General features: G+C 42.5%; 1 protein-coding gene across 4 annotated transcripts in view; it reads left to right on the forward strand.

The window, feature by feature from the left end:
• The first annotated feature begins 652 nt into the window (after positions 1 to 652).
• Positions 653 to 17,100, forward strand: part of TICRR (TOPBP1 interacting checkpoint and replication regulator) — a 29,230-nt gene continuing 12,782 nt past the window's right edge. For 2 of the 4 annotated variants that reach the window (XM_075575174.1, XM_075575177.1), the window contains exons 1-10: positions 653 to 1,618; positions 2,703 to 2,931; positions 4,927 to 5,156; positions 5,864 to 6,098; positions 6,718 to 6,856; positions 6,977 to 7,119; positions 8,094 to 8,297; positions 10,445 to 10,596; positions 11,468 to 11,565; positions 11,660 to 11,753. In XM_075575174.1, coding sequence (XP_075431289.1) covers positions 968 to 1,618; positions 2,703 to 2,931; positions 4,927 to 5,156; positions 5,864 to 6,098; positions 6,718 to 6,856; positions 6,977 to 7,119; positions 8,094 to 8,297; positions 10,445 to 10,596; positions 11,468 to 11,565; positions 11,660 to 11,753 — 2,175 coding nt within the window. In that variant the 5' untranslated portion in view covers positions 653 to 967. The remainder of the gene's footprint in view (positions 1,619 to 2,702; positions 2,932 to 4,926; positions 5,157 to 5,863; positions 6,099 to 6,717; positions 6,857 to 6,976; positions 7,120 to 8,093; positions 8,298 to 10,444; positions 10,597 to 11,467; positions 11,566 to 11,659; positions 11,754 to 17,100) is intronic. The other 2 variants (XM_075575175.1, XM_075575178.1) reach the window with 1 other exon arrangement.

Below are 17,100 nucleotides of genomic sequence, written 5' to 3' on the forward strand. Positions count from 1 at the left end.
TCAGTGCGAGGGTATGTGAGGCGCGCTGTGCTATAATCAGTGCGAGGGTATGCGAGGCGCGCTGTGCTATAATCAGTGCGAGGCTCGCTGTGCTATAATCAGTGCGAGGGTGTGTGAGGCGCGCTGTGCTATAATCAGTGCGCGGGTATGCGAGGCGCGCTGTGCTATAATCAGTGCGCGGGTATGCGAGGCGCGCTGTGCTATAATCAGTGCGCGGGTATGCGAGGCGCGCTGTGCTATAATCAGTGCGCGGGTATGTGAGGCGCGCTGTGCTATAATCAGTGCGCGGGTATGCGAGGCTCGCTGTGCTATAATCAGTGCGCGGGTATGCGAGGCTCGCTGTGCTGGGTGAGGCGCGCTGTGCTGGGTGAGGCGCGCTGTGCTGGGTGAGGCGCGCTGTGCTGGGTGAGGCGCGCTGTGCTGGGTGAGGCGCGCGAGGGTCGGCGAGGCGCGCTGTGCTAGGCGAGGCGCGCGAGGGTCGGCGAGGCGCGCTGTGCTAGGCGAGGCGCGCGAGGGTAGGCGAGGCGCGCTTGCTATTTCATATCCCTCTGCTGCTTCCAGTGGTGCTGCTCCATTTAAATGTTTAAATAGGCGCAGTAACACGTCACTTTCATTCTTACCAATCAGTGGTTGTCTCTTGGCTGTCACCTCTCATTCTGACCAATCAGTGGCTGTCTCTGGGCTGGAACGTTAGCTGCAACTCCGGACTGAGGACGTCCAGCTCCATACACGAGGCAGCCAATCAGATGGGGGGCTCGGGCTCGCTCGGCCAATGGGAGGCCTGCCTCGCGAAGCGCGCGGAGGGTTTGATCGCTGAGGAGAAAGGGAAGATGGCGGCGTGCGGGAGGGCGGTGTAGTGACGGCTCGGTGTCTCCGGGTAGCCAGCCCTGCACTCCCAGCCCTCTCCCGGGATACGGAGCGCGGGCGGTACTGTAGCGGATGTCCCCGTGATGGGCCGGCGGTAGCCATGTCCTGCTCACACAATGTGGTGCTGCTGCTGGACACCGCCGAGCCGGACCTCCAGGACCGGGTCAGGCTGCTTTCCCTGCGGCTGCTGAACTTCCTGGCCTGCCGCGCGGGCCTGGGGCAGGTCCGGTGGAGTTACCGCTTCCTGGACTCGCTGGGGGGCCGGTGCCGGCCTCCCCGCCGCTCCGACCTGCGGGAGCTGGGCCCCCGCAGCTGGGAAGAGTGTGAGGAGGAGCTGGGGGCCTGCTGGGAGCGGGCCCGGGGCAGCCGGACCTCCCGGGCTCACAGCTCCCGGGCCCTGCTCACCCAGACCGCCCTGAAGGAGACCCTGTCTGACTTCCAGTGGGACCGGCCGGACATCACTTCCCCAGCCAAGCCCGCCGCGCTGAGAGGCCGCCGGGGAATCCCGGTGGATGAACCCCTGCAGGCTCAGTCTCCCTCCCAGAGCCTCGGTGCCCCGAGCAGCAGGAACGCCGTGTTCCTCCTGTCCCCGTGCCCGCACTCCTGCGCACAGCTGGGACACTTCGCCGCGGCCAGCGAGGGCATTGGGCTCCAACACCTAGCGGACAAGCTGCTGCCCAAGGGGGTCCAGGATATGCTCACTAACAAGAGGGTCACCTTGTACTGGCTGGACACGTCTGATTGGGCCAAGGTAATGACCCAGCTCCGGATAACGTGTTTCTCTCCGGCTGTATCTCCTCCCCCGTATTATTACTTTTAACAACTGAACTAGAAACGTCACCGTATTTTCCATTTGCTTTGTATACAATGTGTGTGTGTCTTTATTTATTTAGTGCCATTAATGTACATGGCGCTTCACAGCAGTAATACACGTGACAATCATATAAATAAGAAATAATATAAATAACACAGGCTGCGTCCATAGACACTGCAGTCGTGCGCTTTCCCTGGCCTTACTATGCGTGGCGTGTCTATGGGCGGGCCAGAGGCGTCACGGAGCTGGTTTGCCCTCATTGCGCAAACCGCTTACGTGACCGCCCTTTCGTGCAAGAAATCAGTTTTGACTAATTTCGCCCGCACACTGTATAGACGCGATCACTGCCTTTAGGCAGTCTGATGGTCTGCCCCTGTATGGACGCAGCCTAAAGGGGAGAAGTGCTTCAGACATAAAATTAACATTTAGGAAGAGTCCCTGCTCCGAAGAGCTTACAATCTAATTGTATCATCTGTTTGTTTTTGTTTTGGGAGATATAAATCCCCAGATTATCAAAGTAATACCAGTTAAGTTTTATAAAGGGAAGGTAGAGTGCTCAATGCCACCTGTGAGCCACAATCTTGCTCCTTGTTTGCTTAAAGAACACACCAATGAGTCACATGCCCCATCGTGCCAAAGGTTGTCCCAAAACAACTTGTCTCCAATGCACTTGTGTATTCTTTCGTACACCAATGGAGCACCCCCTTCTACTGCACAGGTCTCTTAAAGATTAGTACGATAGAACCGAGAACTGAAGGGCTAAGTACCTCATAGAAAAGGGTTAACTATATTGGGATGATTTGAATGAGTGAGACTTTACTAGAGTAGGTCCGGGAAAGGTGATTAACATGTGGCCACCCTGACTCCTGGTAAACTGGCTGAACCTTCCATAGTCTGTTTTCATCCTGTGGCTGTATTGTGCTAGGATCCCATTTTACTGGAAAGGATGCATTGAAGTACCGTTACTTGGTGTAAGTTTCAAAAGCACAACTACCATAAAACCACTGTTCTCTCTTTATAGGTTTGGAGTTCCTCTGATCATTCTGGTTATTGGACAATGATTGAACTGATGCAGCTTGTAGGAGGACGAATTTTGCCATCAGAATCTTTAATGCAGTGTTTCAACCACCAAACAGAAAATGGCCCCCTTCTCCCCTTTGATTCCTCTATTAATTACTTAATATGCAATGAACCTGACTACCGGATACGGTTTCCCCAGCAGGAGGGCATTGTATTCTTCATGGAGCATGGTAATGTATATGCACAACTTACTAAATGGCCAATTGTCCGATAAATAGTCCACACGGCAATTACCCCATGGATTGGATTTTTGTGTGTACTGGATTGTAACCGGGAGGGGGGGTTAGGGGGTGAACAGCTAAGGCCATAGAGGGGTGAGCAGTTCGGAGCCGCGCTGACACTGAGACTCGCCTGTTGAAATCTGCGCGATTTCATGCCCATGCAGGCGAGCCAGCGTGCGCGATCGGGAGGCAGAGGGAGGCGGGGCAGTGACGTCGCTGGGCCAATCGCCCGCGACGCACCAACATCACAGCGCCGTGACGTTGACGCTGCTTCGCGCCGATTGGATGTTTTCAGCCGACAGTGCTCTGAAAAACAGCTTGGCTGTCGGCTGAAAAATCCAACGCCTCAGCACGCCTGCAGACGCTCGCGTGAGCCCCCTCTAAAGACATCCTCATTGAGGATGCAGGGGCTCAGCGCGGAGCGTCCGCACAGCTCAGCGCGGCTTGTCCTTCTATGGACTCGGCCTAAAGCAGAGTTCAGAGTGGATGCTTCGGACGCGAGCGTCCGTGCGCGCCTCCCCCACGTGCTCCTGCAGCTCAGCAATCTGTGTTCAGGCTGCAGGAGTCGGGTTGCGGCGCTTGGGAAAGGGGCGAATGTGTCACGGAGCTGGTTCGCTGAACCAGCTCACATTATGCGACTGCCGCCCCAAATATAATTTCTGGTTGTAGCGGCAACATTTTGCAGCGTCAACGCTGCACTTTGCCGCCAGTGGAGTTTTCAGTTTGAACACTCCTACTGAACAACCTGAAATTGCGACGGGCGTGCTCGCGCACATCGTGTAGCAGCCACCCTGAACACTAAGAATAGTGCAGTCTGGCCTAGAGGAACCACCCAGTTCCTAATATATTTATCTTTTTATGTGCCTGTAAGATCAAGATGGCCACTGTAGTCATCCAATAGGAAGCTGCAATGTTATTCTCTGATGACATTGTGGTTTCCCATCAACCCGTTGGACTGAGCTTTAGCTGGTGGCAATATTGGTTTCCTAGAACAGGGGTGTGCAAACTCCTGGGGGCGTGAGATTTTCCAGGGTGGGCGTAGAGCTTACAGAGGTCCCGTGCTCTTCCCCAAGGCATTTAAATGTTGGGGGACCACGCGAGGTCTGCAACTTCCCTTCCCTTACCTTACCTTACCTTACCTTACCTTACCTTCCCTTACCTTTAAGCGACAGCGTAAAAATAGGCAGATTTCTGCTTTTACATTTTGGTGATTTTCAGACTAACCGTTTTCTGGGGAAGGTTATATTTGTTAGGTGCATTGACAGAATGATTCATTCAGTTATCCTGTTGGATAGGTTGGGGTTAGGTGTGGCATCCACTGCAATAGATGATAGGAGTCTGGGTCGAGACTTTGTGCAAAAATTGAGATTAAAGACTAAACAAGTCTAGAGCACAGTCATGGGATTCATTAAATTCAGCAGTGCGTATCCTTTGAAATGACTATATGTTACAAAATGTGCGTTCATATAGTTTACCGTTAACAGTAGTTAGATAGCCAGACAAGTAGATGGACACCGCCATTAGTCTGGGTTTGAATGTTGTTTTTTTTTTTCCTGCTCAAGTGAACCATTTTCTGATATTGAATGTTGTGTTCATATGTTTAGTACTACAGCACTTTAGATCTTTTTTTTTGTTTGTTTTAAGCAATTACCTCTCATGATATTGAGAAATGAGCATTCAAAGGTTAATAAACTAGAATCTAATTTGATCTATTTTTGGTACATTTGAAACTTGTCTCATTCTTTGTGCCAATTCTTGCGATATCAGTGATGCAGGTTACCAGAGAAAGATTCAAATTCCCACAGGAGCCAAGAAAAAAAATGATTACAACATGTTTAAGAATTTTATTTTTATTTTTTTAGGGGGCGGAGGTTATGGGTTACGTTATATGTATTGCCAATGCATGTTTAAGGGGATTGCTTCCTAAAATGTTTTCTATTTTAGGTGTAGATGAACAGTGGGAATGTGCTGTTACTTTAGAGCCTATTTCAATGAATGAAATCTACTTCAGAAGCTTAATGAATATAAAATTAAAAGGAACAGTGCAAAATTGGAACCAGAACGGTTCTATTGCAATGGACACCTGGGTGCTTGGTCATTCCTCGAAAGACTCCTTGCCATGCATTTGCTTTCAGCATCTTCTACAGACACTGAAGTCTAGAGGATTACACATGGTAAATCTAACCTTCTTGTGGTTTTTAGTTGGTCTGTTGATATTTGTATACAACAAAAGACAGGGGAGCCCAATGCTACATCAAATTGACAAAACATATGCAGTAATTAGTATAAAGTTAAATACTTCAGTAATAATATTTTCTTGGTTATTTAGTTAAACCCTTTGGCCAAAGCGTCATAAGCGTGCATACCACGTCAAGGTATACCTCCAAACAACTGATGCCAGTAAGAAATTGAATTAACACACTTTCCCAGTAAGCTCAAACCTCACACCCACCACGTATGTATGTATGTGTCAAAGGGAGTGCTACTGAGCGTGGCAAATGTATACTACAAAAGACAGGAGCCCAATGCTACATCCAATTGACAAAACATAGTTAAATACTTTCCTAATAATATTTTCTGTGTGTGTGTAGATATGTATGTGTGTGTGTATATATATATATATATATATATGTGTGTGTGTGTGTATATATATATATATATATATATATATATATATATATATATATATATATATATAATTCCTCTTCAGCGCGGGGTGCTTTTTCCGCCCGTAATAGTTAACGTAGGCCTATAAATCATTCCATAGTAATATTGTAACTTGTCTTTTTATGTATTTGTGGGATATGCTAATTTGTTTAGCAGTGAAATATACTGTATACATTCCCTTTTTGTTCATTAGTTGCATGTCCTTTCTTTCCAGGTTGCTGATGTATGCACAGGGGAAGACTTGGCACTCCGCACAGGCATCCTTTCCCCCATTTCAGAAAGTGTTGCAGTTCTTAATGTGATCTGTAATGAAAGAGCTATTGGGATTGACCAATTGTTATTACATAGAACAGTTAATGAAGCCAGCCAGGATATCCCCTATGACCTCCCTGACATTGTGAGCAGTGTCCTAAGTCACGTGTATAACTCTGACAACATATCCACCACTGGTAAGAGATGTATTACTCTGCCTACATGAGTAAAATAATTGCTATACCAATTTTAAAATATTAATGTTGTATTTTTATTGTAAGATTTAGATCAGTATGCTCTGAAAATAGCTTTACTCTTAAGAAAGTAGTTAATGTCTAAACCTTGCCTTCCCTCCCCCCACTTCACAAAGTAATTGGAAGAAGTGCAAATTAAGATCATATTGCTATTTGCTTTGAATGAGCACTCTTCTTCCTACCCCCTTAATAGTATTGAAGCAGGGGGTCTCCAGCGCTGAACCACATTGATTTCAGCTCTGGGGACCCTCTACTTCCCGAGATACTTAGCTCCTGCTCTTAAACTAGAACGTGGCAGGCTAAGGGCAAACGTGAGGCAGTACCACGTGGAAAGGGTGGGGATTTTCCCAACAGAGGTGCTAGGGGCTACTACAGTAAGGGAGTTGGAACATACTTGGGATAGATGTAAGGTTATCCTTAATACAAAATAAGGATTAGGGTCAAATGGGGCCTGCGGTTTTACAGCAGTTGGGAAAATGGTGGAAGAGGAGGTGGGCCAAGTGGTTCTTATGTGCTGCCAAATTCTGTTTGTGTTACATCATATTATTTGTTATATTCTCAGCCTTTGCAGAGCTCCCGGTACCAGAGTGGGTTGAGCAAGAACTTTCTCAAAGCAGTCAATGGACTTCCTCTATTGTTGAAAGATGGTACCCTTTATCTGATGCCTCCGGAGCGAGCTGTAACCTGATGGAAGCTTTTCGGTAAGAAACACAATGAAGTGTAATTAAAATGACTTGCCATAACTTGGCCCAGCATACATAATGTCACTCCAGATACATTTTTAGTATTTTAAATGATGAATTTTCAATGATTATGTTCAGATTGATAAATGCAGCCTCTTCTGATGAGCGGGATGAACAGTCGACATCTGATGTAGAAATTGGCTCTTGTTTGTCTGAATTCTATCAGAAAAAATCCAATGACGAGTCTGGAATTGCAGGACAAGGGGAAAACCGAAAGAAACGTAAGTACAAACAGACCTGCACGGCTTGCATATTGGGTCACTGATGCACAAATACATGTTGCAAATGACTCATTTACTTTCAGTTAGTTGTGAATGATGCATTTGAAGTTTACTGCCCGGCTATGTTTCTGAATAGACACCTGCATTAGTCTGGGGTTTTTTCTTCAATAATGCTCCAATCGGCACAATCGCTGTTCTTAATAAATAACCCTGTGTCTTAAAATTACTATTTTTAGAATTATTTCAAAAAGATTGTCTTCACTTAAGGTTAGCCCTAACTCATCTGCGTGCGTGATATCCTTTTTACCCAAATCTGACACCTAGAAGTTTTTTTAAAGTGAGACTTGGGAGAGTTTGATTTCCTCTGGCTGCTCTCTTTTGTGAGATGTCTGTGTGCTCAGGCTACGGCCCCAGTCACTGCGTGCACTCTCGTGTCGGAGCGCCTAACAGCGCGTGCACCAGTTTCAGCCACGATCTGAGGTTTAGCGGTCGCGTTGGGATGCGCGTCTTGGCAAGAAGAGCACAGGGGGAGGCGTGGTGGGGCGCAGCCATGATGTCACGCGGCTGGTTCGCCCTCATTGCTCAGCCGCTGCGCCAAAAGACAGATTCCTGGTCTTTTGGAAAGGTAGTCGCGCTTTGTGCGCACACACTCCGACTGGGGCCTGCCCCATAGAGGACTGTACTTGCTGCCACCGGTGACGAAGCCTAAGTGCTTGTACAGCCAGAGTCCCCCCATCCCCACTTCCCCTTATCTTTATTCCCTCTGATAAGCACAGGATAGGATAAGGATAAAACTAAAACTTCCCTATTCAGAAGACGCTACGAAATTAAACTGCTGGAATGTACCTTAAGGAGCACTCGTTTAACTGCAAACCTTCTTAACCATAAAAAAAAAAGTTCACCATCATGATACACAAGCCGCGCTTTACAAAATAAACACACTTTTTTCATACCGTGCATAACTTTCTTTTAAGGGGGACTTCCTCGCACCCCGGTGAGGCAAAAAATGAAAACAATGCCCCGCTCTCTGCAGATGCTAAATGTCGCCAGATTGAATGTTAAGGCTCAAAAATCGCATCCAGAGGGAGTTCTACCTGCAACAAATGAGAAGAATTCCCTGACGAAACGGAGATCAGCAGATCAACAGGAAGAAAAGGGGAAACCATTGAAACCTTCTGGTGAGGTTTTCCCCTTTTTACATTACATTTATACTTTAGCATTGCACGCACTGCTTTTAACCTTCAACATTTTTATTTGGGAAAAGGTTCTATTATAATTTAGGTTTTTCTTCCCATTCTAACAATTACTTTCAACTTGTATGTATATCTTTATTTATATAGCGCCATTAATGTACATAGTGCTTCACAGCCGTAATACACGTGACAATCATATAAATAACAAGTAATATCAATAACATACAGTATCATGGGAAAAAGCGCTTCAGACATAAAAGTAACATTTAGGAAAAAGTCTCTTCCCCGAAGAGCTTACAATCTAATTGGTAAGTAGGAAGAACGTACAGAGACAGTAGTAAGGTTTCTGGTAAGTGCATCTGCAAGGTGTCAAGGGCGATGTATGAGATGTAAAGTTTCAGCCATGGAGCTATTCATATGCTTTAAGGTGGTGTGTTTTAAGGTGGGTCTTAAAGGTGGATAGAGAGGATGCTAGTCGGGTACTGAGGGGAAGGGCATTCCAGAGGTGTGGGGCAATCAGTGAGAAAGGTTTACGGCGGGAGAGGGCTTTAGATACAAAAGGGTTAGAGAGAAGACATCCTTGAGCAGAAGGCAAGAGTCTGGATGGTGTATAGCGAGAAATTAGGGCGGAGATGTAAGGCCTGTTCTATAGTGCGTGCACGGCAGTTTTATTTGGCTGAGGATAGTCAGCCATTCTATAATTGTTCCGCGCGCGCACACGGCAGGGAGCGTGGAACTGGCCAACAGGGGGGAAGATGAGAAAAATAAAATTTGCGCCGCTGAGTGTGTGTGTGTGCACAATGTTATTTAAAAAAATATTAAAGGATTTATTTATTTATTTATTTATTTATTTGAAAACTTTAAACACACATACATACATACATACATACACACACACACACACTACCTCACTTGCGCACAGTATACACACAAAACGTGTGCGGCACGCGCGCACGGCCGCACACAGTATATAACAGCCCTAAGGAGGAGCAGAAGTGTAAAGCTTTAAAAGGATGAAGAATTGAGTGTCTGATATGGGATTTGTTAGAAAGACAGGAGGGGAGACGCTGAGACAGATTTAGGAAAGAGTAGAGTGATTCTGGCAGTAGCGTTTAGGATAGATTGTAGGGGAGGCAGGAAGGCTGAAGGCTGTGATGGAGAAGAGGATGTTCCACAGTATCAAATGCTGCAGAGAGGTTGAGTAATATGAGCAGAGTGTATTGACCTTTGGCAGCATGAAGGTCATTGGTAATTTTATTGAGGGCTGTTTCAGTGGAGTGAGCAGTGCGGAACCCCGATTGCAGAGGGTCTAGGACAGAATAGGTGTTGAAAAAATACAAGACATTCAAGGAGTTTAGAGACAGGGCGATAGTTAGACAGGTAGGGTCAAACTTGCTGTTAGGGTTAGTAATGGTATGACTGTTGCATGTTTGAAGGAGGAGGAAAATGTACCAGAGTAGAGGGAAGAGTTAAAAATGTGTGTGAGCTTCGGGATTATATTAGGAGCAAGAGGTTTTAGGAGATGAGACGGAATGGGGTCGAGGGCAAGTGGTAAAGGGAGAAGAGAAGATCAGTAACGATACATCCTCCTCTGTGACAGTGGAAAAAGAGTCGAGGCAGGCAGGAGAAGAGTTAGGAAGATGGTAGGATGGGAGGAGGATACAGAGGGGATGGCCTGATGTTATTACAGTTTTTATTGGTTGGTACAGATATACGTCATATAGCATTGCTAGAATTACGTTCATGCAATCATATAGCTTCTGGACAATGATATTATGTTCTGTTTAAAGCAAAATTGCTCTTGGGCATAAGATTTCCCTTTCTGAAGGTGAACATGATACACTCTGAGTTTGCTTATCCAGTTTCAAGCTCCATGTAATATCCCAAATATGTATTCCTCTATCTTTGGAACATATTAAGTGCATACAGTAGGGTCAGCAGTTGCTGTTACTGGGATCTGTCTGCAGATATATTTGGGGTCTTTGTCCAAATCATGCTTCTGCTTGCTAGGAATCTGATGCTTTTAGATGTCATGGTGTCATTACATTTCAGAGTGCTCCTTTCTCCCCTTGATTTATATCCATTTACCTGTATCCTGATGTCACACTAAATAATGCGATTTTACTTCTCAGGTTTTAAAACTGAAGAGGAGCTGATTTCCTTTTTAAAGGAAGACTATGATAAGACTGTTTTTTCAGGAAATGATTCATTGCTAACACGTGCCAAGGATGCAATAACCGTAATTAAATCCTATCTGAAATCCAACAGCAGCAAACAAGTGGAGGTATAAGCCAGCCTGTGGCTTCTTGTTTCTTCCTGAGTTGTTTGTTTTTTTTTTTTGTTTTTTTTGTATAGTCTTTTTATTGGAGGTCTTACAATCAAATATCTCATACATTTCCAACTGTACACATAGTCACATCTGTCACTGCATATACATTCTGAGTGTTTTGTCTATGTGTCCATGCTTCTATTGTAAGTTCCATAATTTTAACATTGTAACATAATAATTGTTCTTGCATAGCGCTGCTTGTTTTTTACGTAGCGCTTTACAAAGACATTTTTGCAGACACAGTCCCTGCCCCATGGAGCTTACAATCTGTTTTTTGTTGCCTGAGGCACAGAGAGATAAAGTGACTTGCCCAAGGTCACAAGGAGGCGACACCGGGAATTGAACCAGGTTCCCCTTCTTGATACTTAGTGCCAGAGTCCGTGTCTGTACTCACTGAGCCGCTCCTCCCATAATTGACTTGATTGTTTCTTGTCAGCTTTTAGTACTTTCAATGTTTTTTTTGCATTTGACACCACCGCAAACGGCGAGTCGAACTGTTTGATATGATATCGCTGTCTTCTCCACAAAAATTGTCTGCCAGTCTTGATACTCCCTGAACTTCTTTCTCCCCTCCCTCCTTTTCTTAGATTTACAGACCTCCTGCTTGCCAGCTTGCTTGTCTGTTACCTTTGTCTTCCTCCCTCCTGACTCTCTCCTCAGGCATATCTTCTTGTGTCTTCTAGATTGGATGCCCACTTTTTACTGTGTGTATCCTCTGAGTTTCAATATTTATATCTATATAAGATAAGGCAAATTTCATTTTATACAATGTGTTTAGGAAACATTTTATACCAATTTATGCGTTGTATTTTCATTTTGTCTACAGATCGACTGTATGGCTAAAATCCGAAATCTTTTGAAGACCAGCAAAGCTATCAGACGGCATTATGGGAATAATCAAAACAAAGCAGCTAAACTTAGAGAGTAAGAAACCTGTTTATTTTAATTATTTTATGGAGAAGTAATTATTTAAGTCATTCTGTTTGCTATTGTTTAAATATTTTATTTGGTCATTTAGATGTCAGATTCAAGTAATTTTACGTCTGGAGATGTGCGTGCAATGTCCATCTCTACAAACTAATGCAGATGAACTGGAACAAACTGTTGAAGAGGTAAGTATCCTATTGGTTCTCTCTGTTTTTTTTTTTAAATGTGTGTATACAGGCATACCCCGCATTAACATACGCAATGGGACCGGAGCATGTATGTAAAGTGAAAATGTACTTAAAATGAAGCACTACCTTTTCCCACTTATCAATGCATGTATTGTACTGCAATCGTCATATACGTGCATAACTGATGTAAATAACACATGTGTAACAGGCTCTATAGTCTTCCTGCTTGCGCACAGCTTCGGTACAGGTAGGGAGCTGGTATTGCTGTTCAGGGCGTGCTGACAGGCGCATGCGCGAGCTGCCGTTTGCCTATTGAGCGATATGTACTTACTCGCGAGTGTACTTAAAGTGAGTGTCCTTAAACCGGGGTATGCCTGTATATATATATATATATTCTCAACATCGCAGTACCGAAAAAAAACAATAAACACCGAAAAACATACTTTTACACAATTGTTTTAAGTATTGCTCATCCATCATACGTATGATTTGAGAAATTCAACACATTAACACAAATAATATAAAGAAAAAACAGATAATCGCATTTTCGAAGCTATCAGCACATGGTCTCCTAACAGAATCTGGTGTTAGATCCCCACTCGCCATCTCCCAAATCAAAAATATACTATCATATTTCCTCAAGGTCGACATTATCTGTGGAACAGGGGGAAACCCGGGCGCTCCCTCAAAGATGTGTGACCGGGGACATATAAACAGATAATTACGACCGTGAAAACATGTACAAGGGTCCCCTCAGTTTCGTCGTCTCGTCCTGTGGCTCTGACCCCAATAGGATCTATCCAGGATCCTTGTTAGTCCGGGGATACAGAAAAGAAGGGGGAGCACAGGGTGAGGAACCCTACTATGGTATGTTTGGCCTCTAATGGATGATAATGGGTGTAGTGAAAATATATAAAAACACTTACACGGCCTTGTGTAAATGCTATCACATCAAGGTATCTTTACATTTTTCTTTTTTCTCTTCCTCTGCTGGAAAGGTTTTCCTTCTCCCCTCTCTTCAGGTCTGGTTCTCTTCTTACATTCGCCGACAGCTCACAGTTGTAGTGTCCCCCTCAGAGCAAAATGGACATAAAAACAATATGTAAGGGAAAAGATAACTCAGACTATGATAAAAAAGCAACCAAAGCTGCAATCACTCACACGGCAAGTGTGAGTGCAATCCTGGGAGGATATATCTTATCTTGCTTCTTGGATTTCAGCGTTTTAATGACATGGGGGTGATATATAAATAATAAAAATGTGTATACAGGATAATACTCACACGGCCTCGTGTGAGCAAGCACACATAAAAATGTCCTTTTGTTCTATTTGGGTTTCCAGTGTTAACTCCCAAATGTGGGAAGTGTAAGAGGTAGCCCCTCCTTGATGGTAGTGTAGAAATGAAGAAAGTCTGAGTTGAAACAGACTACAGTTTATTAAACCATATGTGGCACTCAAAAACACTTCATAAAAATTGATATAAAAACGGCAACATAAAAACAACAAAAAATAAATGAATAGAAAGAACAGCCAGTCATTCGGAGATGGATCGTGAGTCCGTGGGGTGCAGCAAACAGTGTCCGCGTCCGGAAATAGTGCTGCTTCCTCTGGAATCACTCCTTGACGTGGCTGTGTATAGGTACAGATTTGCTTAGTGGAAAGAGCAACGCGTTTTGCCCGCTTATGGGCTTCCTCAGGCTGCGTAGAAGGGGGGTAAGGCTTGGAATGAGTATATATGCAAAGATCAGCCAATCCCCTGTCCAGCTAAGCGACGTCTTCTCTGTTAAGGTCCGTTTTTCAATAAAGGCTAATGAGTGCTATCTGGCACTACACTTACTGTAGCAATAATGTTTTAGCCCCATGATTCTGATTTCGGCTGGAGATCCGAATAAAAAATAAACTTAAACACATGTAAATTTACAGAAAAAATGCAGACTGATCTAATACTTATGTGATTGAAATGTATAAGTGTATTTAAAGTGCTGACATAACTAAGTATAAATTACGTGACGAGTTGGTGTAGGAATTATGTGATAAATATATATATACAATTTCAGTGCGAGAATAAATGGTATTAAAAGTGTATGGTGAACATATATGTACAATTTTAGTGTGAAAATCAATGTGTATATACAGCTAAAAGCTGACATGACCGAGTATAAATAACTCAGTGTGTTGATGTTTAATATGATAGTGAAATGGGAATTCATTGTGCACATACAACAAATATGACCCCAATACTTTCATGGGTAACAATATATTAAATGGTGTGAGTGACCTAAATATATAAAAATGTATCTAACCTAATACTAATTAATCTAAATGATCGTATAAATTTGTTAGAAATAATAATAATGATAATAAAATAAAAAGATATCTTAATGCAATAACATAATTGTTATAATGTTTAAAAACAAAATATGATGCCATTAAATATGTTTATACATAGATATTAAAATGATTGTCTAATATAAATAGTTGGAAAAACCTTTCTATTCAGCATATGTAACTTTGTATAAAGATCCATGTATATCTATGTTTATACATAGAGATTAAAATGTCAACTCTTTAACTTTAAAACTAAATGATATTTCAACTGAAATAAGGTATACAATTCTATATACTGCTGCGTAGAAGTGGAATAATGATGTTGATTATTTCTACTTATGGCGTGGGTCATTCCAGCATTCCAGATCTAAAAGAAATTAGAAATGGTGAGGATGAATATCCATATGTTATATTATAGTTTTGATAAAACATGTTAAAACGTAGTATTTAAAAGTTAACCTGTGTAGTGTTTCATGTTTACAAAACATCATAACAAATCAATGTTTAGAGTAGGCATCATATCAAAAACGCTTGGAATAGGCATAAAATCCAGGACGCTTATCCATGAGCTCAGAACATTGTTATATGTTTAGATCTAAAAAAGTGAATAATTTTGAACAAGTGTGAAGGGGTGGTGGGGCGGGTACTGGAAACTATATAAAAGCCCCCAGGTCTATATCCAGACCTTTGGGGGTCAATGTTTTTAGTCTATAGATCCAGTACGTTTCTCTTTGGCAGAGTTTTTGGAGTCTATCTCCTCCCCTCCAATGTAAGTCTACTCTTTCAATCCCCTTAAAAGTGAGGCCTTCCGGGTTTCCTTCGTGGAATAAGCTAAAATGTCTTGAGACACTGTGTGTCAATACTTGTTTGCGAATATTGCCCATGTGCTCCAAAATGCGTACCCTCAAAGGTCTTGAGGTTCGTCCTACATATTGGAGACCACATGGGCACGCCAGAAGATACACCACAAAGTCAGTGCGACAACTAATTGTCTGTTTTATCTTAAATTCTTCCTTGGTTATATTGGAACTAAAAACCGCTTTATCTCCTTTTGTCACCTGTTTGCACGCTTTAAAGCGGTTTTTAGTTCCAATATAACCAAGGAAGAATTTAAGATAAAACAGACAATTAGTTGTCGCACTGACTTTGTGGTGTATCTTCTGGCGTGCCCATGTGGTCTCCAATATGTAGGACGTACCTCAAGACCTTTGAGGGTACGCATTTTGGAGCACATGGGCAATATTCGCAAACAAGTATTGACACACACTATCTCAAGACATTTTAGCTTATTCCACGAAGGAAACCCGGAAGGCCTCACTTTTAAGGGGATTGAAAGAGTAGACTTACATTGGAGGGGAGGAGATAGACTCCAAAAACTCTGCCAAAGAGAAACGTACTGGATCTATAGACTAAAAACATAGACCCCCAAAGGTCTGAACATAGATATAGACCTGGGGGGCTTTTATATAGTTTCCAGTACCCGCCCCACCACCCCTTCACACTTGTTCAAAATTATTCACTTTTTTAGATCTAAACATATAACAATGTTCTGAGCTCATGGATAAGCGTCCTGGATTTTATGCCTATTCCAAGCGTTTTTGATATGATGCCTACTCTAAACATTGATTTGTTATGATGTTTTGTAAACATGAAACACTACACAGGTTAACTTTTAAATACTACGTTTTAACATGTTTTATCAAAACTATAATATAACATATGGATATTCATCCTCACCATTTCTAATTTCTTTTAGATCTGGAATGACCCACGCCATAAGTAGAAATAATCAACATCATTATTCCACTTCTACGCAGCAGTATATAGAATTATATACCTTATTTCAGTTGAAATATCATTTAGTTTTAAAGTTAAAGAGTTGACATTTTAATCTCTATGTATAAACATAGATATACATGGATCTTTATACAAAGTTACATATGCTGAATAGAAAGGTTTTTCCAACTATTTATATTAGACAATCATTTTAATATCTATGTATAAACATATTTAATGGCATCATATTTTGTTTTTAAACATTATAACAATTATGTTATTGCATTAAGATATCTTTTTATTTTATTATCATTATTATTATTTCTAACAAATTTATACGATCATTTAGATTAATTAGTATTAGGTTAGATACATTTTTATATATTTAGGTCACTCACACCATTTAATATATTGTTACCCATGAAAGTATTGGGGTCATATTTGTTGTATGTGCACAATGAATTCCCATTTCACTATCATATTAAACATCAACACACTGAGTTATTTATACTCGGTCATGTCAGCTTTTAGCTGTATATACACATTGATTTTCACACTAAAATTGTACATATATGTTCACCATACACTTTTAATACCATTTATTCTCGCACTGAAATTGTATATATATATTTATCACATAATTCCTACACCAACTCGTCACGTAATTTATACTTAGTTATGTCAGCACTTTAAATACACTTATACATTTCGATCACATAAGTATTAGATCAGTCTGCATTTTTTCTGTAAATTTACATGTGTTTAAGTTTATTTTTTATTCGGATCTCCAGCCGAAATCAGAATCATGGGGCTAAAACATTATTGCTACAGTAAGTGTAGTGCCAGATAGCACTCATTAGCCTTTATTGAAAAACGGACCTTAACAGAGAAGACGTCGCTTAGCTGGACAGGGGATTGGCTGATCTTTGCATATATACTCATTCCAAGCCTTACCCCCCTTCTACGCAGCCTGAGGAAGCCCATAAGCGGGCAAAACGCGTTGCTCTTTCCACTAAGCAAATCTGTACCTATACACAGCCACGTCAAGGAGTGATTCCAGAGGAAGCAGCACTATTTCCGGACGCGGACACTGTTTGCTGCACCCCACGGACTCACGATCCATCTCCGAATGACTGGCTGTTCTTTCTATTCATTTATTTTTTGTTGTTTTTATGTTGCCGTTTTTATATCAATTTTTATGAAGTGTTTTTGAGTGCCACATATGGTTTAATAAACTGTA

The sequence above is a fragment of the Ascaphus truei genome, chromosome 18 (assembly GCF_040206685.1).
Source record: "Ascaphus truei isolate aAscTru1 chromosome 18, aAscTru1.hap1, whole genome shotgun sequence".
NCBI lineage: Eukaryota > Metazoa > Chordata > Amphibia > Anura > Ascaphidae > Ascaphus > Ascaphus truei.